At 40.1% G+C, this 7,429-nt stretch overlaps 1 protein-coding gene across 1 annotated transcript in view; it reads right to left on the bottom strand.

Moving 5' to 3' along the window:
* Nucleotides 1-753: 753 nt before the first annotated feature.
* The window catches only part of rims3 (regulating synaptic membrane exocytosis 3), a 51,575-nt gene continuing 44,899 nt past the window's right edge, over nt 754-7,429 (bottom strand). Inside the window, exon 7 of the mRNA XM_085261839.1 lies at nt 754-7,120. Within this exon, the coding sequence (XP_085117965.1) occupies nt 6,908-7,120 (213 nt within the window). The 3' untranslated portion in view covers nt 754-6,907. The remainder of the gene's footprint in view (nt 7,121-7,429) is intronic.

The raw sequence follows: 7,429 nt of genomic DNA, 5'->3' as shown, positions 1-7,429 counted from the left end.
TGTTCATTGCTGGGCTTTGTCTTTAGTCCCTTTTCGTTATTTCTTACACTATTAAACCACGCAAATGCCTGTTCACACGATTCTTCTGCATGAATTGTTTGCATTCTGCAGAAAATCGCCTATTCTGCTTGACTGCTGTCAACAAAAAAAGGAGTGGCTGCACAGATGTTTAATACTACTGTGGAAGTTTGTTAGTAATTTTTTTTCTGGCCTCATGTACAGGTCACAAAGGTCACGAAGCTCAAGGTAGTTTGAGTATAGACACATTAATGTTGCTCTGCATGTGCATGACTTAAACAGTAGTAAATGGTTTCCTTGTAGGCTCTCAAAATCAACTAAAAGTGCAACTGTGTAATACTTTAAAGCTTGTTTCTACTGCCCACTAGTGGCCATACATGTTCATGTGTGGCTGACTCATATGCTTTGTTGTGTGGCCTACTTCTTTGTCCATTTTAATCTAACTGAGACCATAATTTATAAAAATGAGCATCTTGTTGTATTAAAAATGTGTGAAAGCAGCAACTGAGGCCATATAACCAAGAGAAAGGTGTTTGCTGAGGTCATTAATGGTGTTTTTTTTCCTCATAGACTTTTATACGTTTGACTTCTTTTTCCATAGGGAGGAGGTGCCCCCTGGTGGCCATCGGAAAGAATGCAGCTCTTCTTTTACGTGACTTGAACAAAGATTCATCAAAGATACACAAAGAATGCACGACCTGCATTAGAAAAGTGAAGACACGGAGAATGAATGTCTGTGATTCAAATAAACTTTATTGACTTTGCGTCCAGATGTCAAAGGGCATGCAAATACAGGCTTCTGAATCCCATTGTTTTTTTTCCTTTTCTCCTCAGTTTGGTTCTATTTTCTTACAAAACTACGTGCACCTTAAGTAATCAATTTTGCAGCGTACAAACCACAAAAATACCAGTTTTACATTATCAAATACTGCACATAGAAAACATTTACAAAGCACAGGTATAAAATTACAGCTCCCTTTGTTTTGTTTTGTTTTTTCCTTCATCTTTGCCATAAACCACATCCTTTCATCAGCCAGGCAGCTACGCTATCCTTCGTTTTGCTTCTTGGTGGAACGTTTAAGGCCTGTTCAGAAAAGACAAACCCTCATTTACCAAAACAGCTATTCCAATTGAACTGGGATGATGAATCCGTAATTTGCAGGGAAAAAGAGGCATCGAGTCTACTACATGTGCTTTGGGAATGTGATTGTGGTCCATTTAAATATCAGTTAAACCATTAGTTTGGGTTGTGTTCTGTGCTTTCCTAGGCTTGATAAGATAAGGTTTGCCTTGATAGCAGGGAGGGGAGCTACTATGGCCCTAATACAATCTGACAGACGGCGAAAAAGGACAGAAAGGTTACAAAGCAAAACTTGTGCTGTGATCGCTGACATAGACGTGGATGAAGACAAACGAACTGAGGCTGTCAGGTCAACGGCAATGTCTGTGTTTGTTCTCATGGACAGCTGTAACGCTGGCAAATCAAACACCTGGAATGCATGCGTCTGGAATGCAACGTCGAAGAGAAAATTAAACTTGTTGATCACGAACTCTACTGTCATACAGCAGTAAATCACAATGCACTGCATGCTTTGTTAAATTTATCCCAGCGCTTAAATTTATGGTTACACTTTTATCTTATTTATGGTAGCTCAACTGATACCAGTGTTGTGCCAAAAGCCAGAAAGTGATTTCTGATGTTTCCATGAGTTTCTTTGATGTCTAATATCTTTACTCATATTGGTAAATAGACTGTAGATGTATGAAGGGGTCAAATATGAATAAAGAAATAACTGGTTTTTCATTGCCTTTTGGTCCCTTATAGTGTGTTTCAAGAACTGTGATGTTGTATTTGACGCCCTCTCGGCCAGATCTCTCTTGAAAAAGACATTTTTAATGTCAATGAGACTTTTTACCCGAATATATAAAGGAAATATAACAGTCACTTTGCCAAAAAACCTGATTCAAGCTTCTACCTTGTGAAGGGGAACTTCTTTCTGGCTCAAAATGACTTGATATCATTCATGAGAAATAAGTCCGATATATTTTTCACACAAATTAGGCCAATCACTTTTTGGGCGAATACCGGAAATCACTTTCTGGCGCCACATGCTCAGCTCTGGGGTCACGAGAGAGAGAGAGAGAGAGAGAGAGAGAGTGAAGCCGTGGGCGAAGGCGCCCACGACAGCAAATGCTACAGCCAATGTTTATTGCCAGAAGAAAAACATCATAAAATGTAAGGCTTGGCTCATGCTACTGCAAGATAACAGTGTTTTTAATCATAAAAGTTCTTTTGCATCTCTCTGGATGCTGTTCTGGGTCTGATCGCCCCCACCGCTGTCGCTTGTTGGTCTCATCGTGATCAAACCATCATTAAAGGTTAAATACAAGGTCAGAAATGCAAATATCAGAGTAACCATGCGGCAAATATTTCCTAGATCAAAATACAAATATAATAATTCCATCAGCTTGATAGACAAAGGGTTGGTGGCGGGGGGAGGGCAAACCCTTCTGCTCAAAACCCATCTTGGCGATTGAAATAAATAAAATAACCGCATCTCGCCAGACGGAATTCATGCTTGTTTACAAACACAGAGCTGTTCCTTTAAAACACAAATCATAAGACATACAGTATTACAGTACAGGAAAAGTAGGGGCCGCCTGATTGGGTGCAGGCGGGGTCCCCGGAAAGTCTCCAGAAGAGACAGTATAGCAAACAAGATGACAAAAAAGAGTTACACTCCTCCTCGGTGTTAGGGTTTAGAAATACATTCATAAAACTATACATATACACATAGAGAACTTCGGTACAATATCTCAAGCAAAATACATTTGTTCAAAACTTTCAGCTGTGTGCTACAAGAGTGAAGCAACGTCTCCTACGCAAAGTAAGGCCATTGTAAACTGAACAAGCCCTCGTTTTTTTGCAAAAAAAGCTAAAAGGCGGGTTTTGCCCACGCTGTCCTCCTTCTCTGAATAATACCTCTGTCCTTAGAAAAATAAAATACATATAATACTATATTTCGATATAGTGCACAAACTATGACTCAGGTATGTGTTATTAAGATGCGTTACACACAATACATTTTTTGGGTTAAAAAGATGCTTTTTTTATAGCAAGTTTGTGGGGTTTTACATTCTGAGCATTGGCAGCCTCTCCATTCAAATGTCACCTGAGCCGTGTCGACTTCATGCATCTGGACACCTTCACGTTGACAAAAAGAAAACGAAAACAGTCTATGCGTCACTCAGCTCCACAAAAGCACGAAGACTGGCAACCTGCTTGATCTCCGTCCCGTCATCCCTGCTGCTAATGAGGCTTCGACCCCCTTTTTTTGTTAATTGTGTGTCCAAATAAATCAAATGACCTTGTGTGAGACAATGCACAATGATCAGGTGACACTACAGTTTATATATAATATTTTTTTTTCTTTAAATGTAAGGTAAAGAGAAAGTTCAAAGTTAATGTTGGCGTTCATATCTGAAAACTCTGATCCACTCACACCTTGCTGCCCTGTCGCTCATTATGCATCACACTAACACACTAAATGCAGCTCTCTAAAAGACATACACCCGCACTACACTTTAAACAAAGGCAATATTTAAAACTTATCCTCTAGGTTGCAAGAATCAAAGGATTTGGGCAAGTTTTGGCTAATCCTGCCTTTCTTATAAGATATATAATACATTTCTTTGCATCTATTCAATCATTAGAATGGGTAATGCTTTGAGGATGATTGATATATAGCAAAGGGACACACATACACACGCAGTCTCATAAAAGCTCCACACATTTTCAACAGTATTTTGATAGTTTACCAAGGAGTGGAACAATCAGCAGGGAAGTTACACAGATCTATAAATTTCATTATCTTGTTTTTTGAGGATTCTTATTCCTTTTTTTTCCATATTTGTATAACATGCCAGCTGTCCCAAGAAAACAAATCAATACATGAAATTACTTCCTAGGCGGGACCATACAAGTACAGATCCAGCAAGGAATAGCTCCGAACCATAAAACAAATGACAACACCTCTTTAACAAAGAAAACATTTTGTATACATATGATAGGAGGATTAAAAATAAACATCATAAATCATCCTCCCAAAAATTCAAGAATGCCAGATATCCCTTTAGTTTATCCAAAGTTCAAAAAGCATTGAAACGTGAATTGTGTTGTTCTGAGGTGCTGCGAGACTAAAAAAAACCTCGCATTTTCCCTTTTTTTTTGCAGAAAGATGAGGAGAGAGGAACAAATGAGGTGGTGATAAAAGCAAATTCAGAGCTCATAAACACGCAGAAGCTTTTAAGAGAGGAACTCGAGACTGTGTCTTTGCACCTCTTCAAAATATGAGCTCTGTTAGCGCCTTTGCCCGTGTTCATGTATGAGAAATATATACAAGGATTGATGTTGGTCAGAAAAAAATAAAATAAACCCTCCCCCCCCCAGACATCTGCACCTTAAATAAACCAGTAAGAAAGCAGTAGCTTAATTTGGATGCTAGTCCCTCTGCTGCCAGTGAAGACTCCATTATCATCACACCTTTAACTGTTTTGTTGATTTTTTCTGCAAACACCCATATAGTTAGTGCAAAGCGGACTCAGAGGAAATGTAAATGGGAAAAGGTGGCTGAACAAGGTTAAAAGCCTTCAAGAAGTCTAAATCCGGCAGCAGAAGTCACCTGGATCAGCTGTTCTAGTGCACTCGACTTACATTTCCATGCTGCAATTCAAAACAATTGTGCAGCGCAGTGTGACCAAATAAAAATGCAAACGAAAATAAAAAGAAGAAGCAGTCAACCGCTGCGTGCTCCGCGTGAATATTTTACAGTAAAGTGCTATTTAAAGAAAACGCAAACACGCCGCCTGACGGGAAATATAAAACGAGAGTGCTGGAAATGTGTCACTGCCACGTTTGCACCTGAAACAAGTAAAACCACCATATGGCAGGTACGCTAGTAAATGTAGTGCTGACATAATAGTCGGCTATCGCAAAGAAATTCAATTCACACTGACACATTTAAAAGAGGTTTAGTTAGCGTCAAAGGGAAAGTTAGGAGGGTTAAAGGTTTCACAAGCTGTGCGCATGTTAATGTTTCCGGTGTTGTCCCAAAAAGTCATTCCCGTTGTTCCTGTGTGTTTTTTATGTATAATCTCTTTGCTTATATTGGTAAACAGACTACAGAGTCTATTGGATTTCTGAAGGGCTTATATACAAAATGAAGAAACTACCTGTTTTGAAAGCTTCTTATCATGATTGTGTATTATTTGCACCTACATTATAATCAATCCAGTCTCTTCTGGCTTTTCTAAAACATTTATGCTATATTTGTTGCAATTTCTGTTGCCCTCTTGGCTGGATTTCTATTACAATAAGACATTTATAATGTAAATGACACTTCTTAGCTAGATAAATAAAGGATTTATAAGAGTCACTTTGTCAAAAACTGAATGTATCTTGTGACAGGAATGTTGTTTGTGGCTCAAAAGGACTTGATATCATTCATGAGAAACAGGTTTGACATATGTTTCACAGATTATAGGCCATTTACAACAGTTTATTTTTTGGCACAACACCGGCTACATTTGATCGGAAAAGGAGAGGTGCAGATGCACGCCGGCCATCTCCCCACATCCCTCATCAAGTAGGACGGGGAAAAAAATGGGGAACTCAACTGGAAGCTGGAACAAGTCCAGGTGCTGGTAGAGGCCCTTTCCCCAGAATACGCGAGGACGGGCTACAAAGCGGTCACATTTCTCCGAACGCCTAAGGTGAAGGCAGGGATCATAAATGTGTTTGTCCGCTGGCTGGCTTATTTTGTTCTCGTCTTCTGCAGATAGCGATGACAGCCAACCCCTTCGCTTCGCCATCACCACAGCCCTATCCTTCTCCCCAACTCAGTGCGGTGTGCTCCCTTCTCGGCACAAAATAAAGCAGCACTACACTGCTGTCACATTGGTCAAAGCAAGCTAAATGAAAAAGGTTTAAGCACTTTAAAATGTCTCGCAAGCAAACATGCAGAATGCAGCCGACACATATATATAAACACAAGTAAGTTTTTAACTATATATCTATTTTGATATATATATATCTATATATAAACTCTGCCCTGTGAAAATTATAGAATAGCAGTGTTGCTACCTCACATAATAGCCATTATGTGAATATCCGAGCCTGTTATCCAGGTATGTGTATGTGTTTGGCCTCCCGTGCCCAGCTTGTGTGCGTGCGCGTGCGTGTGTGTGTATCGTCATTTTTTTTTTTTTTTTTTTTTTGTATTACATCTAAGTCATTGACTCTGCTACATATCCATATTTTATATTGTATACTAGTTCACCTACTACTTATAATAGTAATATTAACAACAATAACAATTGCTTTGGTTTAAAAAATAAAGTTTTTTTTTCTTAGTTTGGCATAGAGAGTTTAGAAACTGGCATCAGGATGTGCCCCGGGATGAGCTGTGCCACGGAAAATCTTGGACTGCAGAACACCCGGTGAATCCTGGTTTTCGTGGTATGAGATGTTGGAAACAGGTGGGTGGAAAAATGCTACATGTTCAGGTAAATTACACCTTCTCCTGTTTTGGATCTGCTAATCGTTTTGCCAGTAAACACTGAGCGGTGGGTGAGAGTGTGAACGGACAGTCGAGAGGATATTCCAGTAAAGACTATGGCAGCATGTTGAGAGTGCATGTGTGTCAGTGTGGCTGGGATCAGGTATTTGTGTGTATGTCAAGTGTGTCTTCCTGCACGGATGCATCGCTTTGTGTATGTATGCCTACCTGGCTTTGCACTTACATAGTCGTCGTGTATATACAGTACGTGCGCCTGTGTGTGCGTGACTCTGCCTTGCGCGCGCGTGTGTGTGTGTATGTATTCTGGGTGTCTAGGTGCATGAAGGGCTGGTGGCGCTCTCCAGGGAGGACTGAGAGAGGCGTCGGGTGAGGGGTCCGATGCTGGGGTCTGCCAGGGAGGAGGTAGGGAACAGCTTATACCAGCCGCTGACTGTGGCAGACAGGTCCAAGTCCTCCAGGAGGATTTGGGCCATTCCCATGAAGCACTTGTGGTCCATACGCCCATAATCCCCCCACACTATTACCTGGAGAAGAAATGACAGCAATTTTTTTTTTTACTGCTTTCCAGTGCTGTGGAGACTTCTCAGCTACTGGAAGACCCCAAATCTATTTTTCATACAACAAATTTACTAACTCAATAATTATAAGTCCTATGAAGTTTTTGATTGGTGCATAAGAACTTTCAGTATCACCCAGTTTAAACCTGTGAGACCAGCAAAGACAGCGTAAAATCAATTATTTGGGGTGTTCGGGATCAAAAGAAAAATGCGTGAGACGTTTCATTTTTGGGTGATGAAGCTTAAAATGTTTGGCGGAAAATTGTAAAGGCTAGA

This window comes from Mchenga conophoros, linkage group LG22 (assembly GCF_057382185.1).
Source record: "Mchenga conophoros isolate Kocher_MC1m ecotype Shallow Benthic linkage group LG22, M_conophoros_male_GT1.1, whole genome shotgun sequence".
NCBI classification, from domain to species: domain Eukaryota; kingdom Metazoa; phylum Chordata; class Actinopteri; order Cichliformes; family Cichlidae; genus Mchenga; species Mchenga conophoros.
The sequence above is the reverse complement of the archived record's forward strand: the minus strand, read 5'-3'. Positions and strand labels throughout refer to the sequence as shown.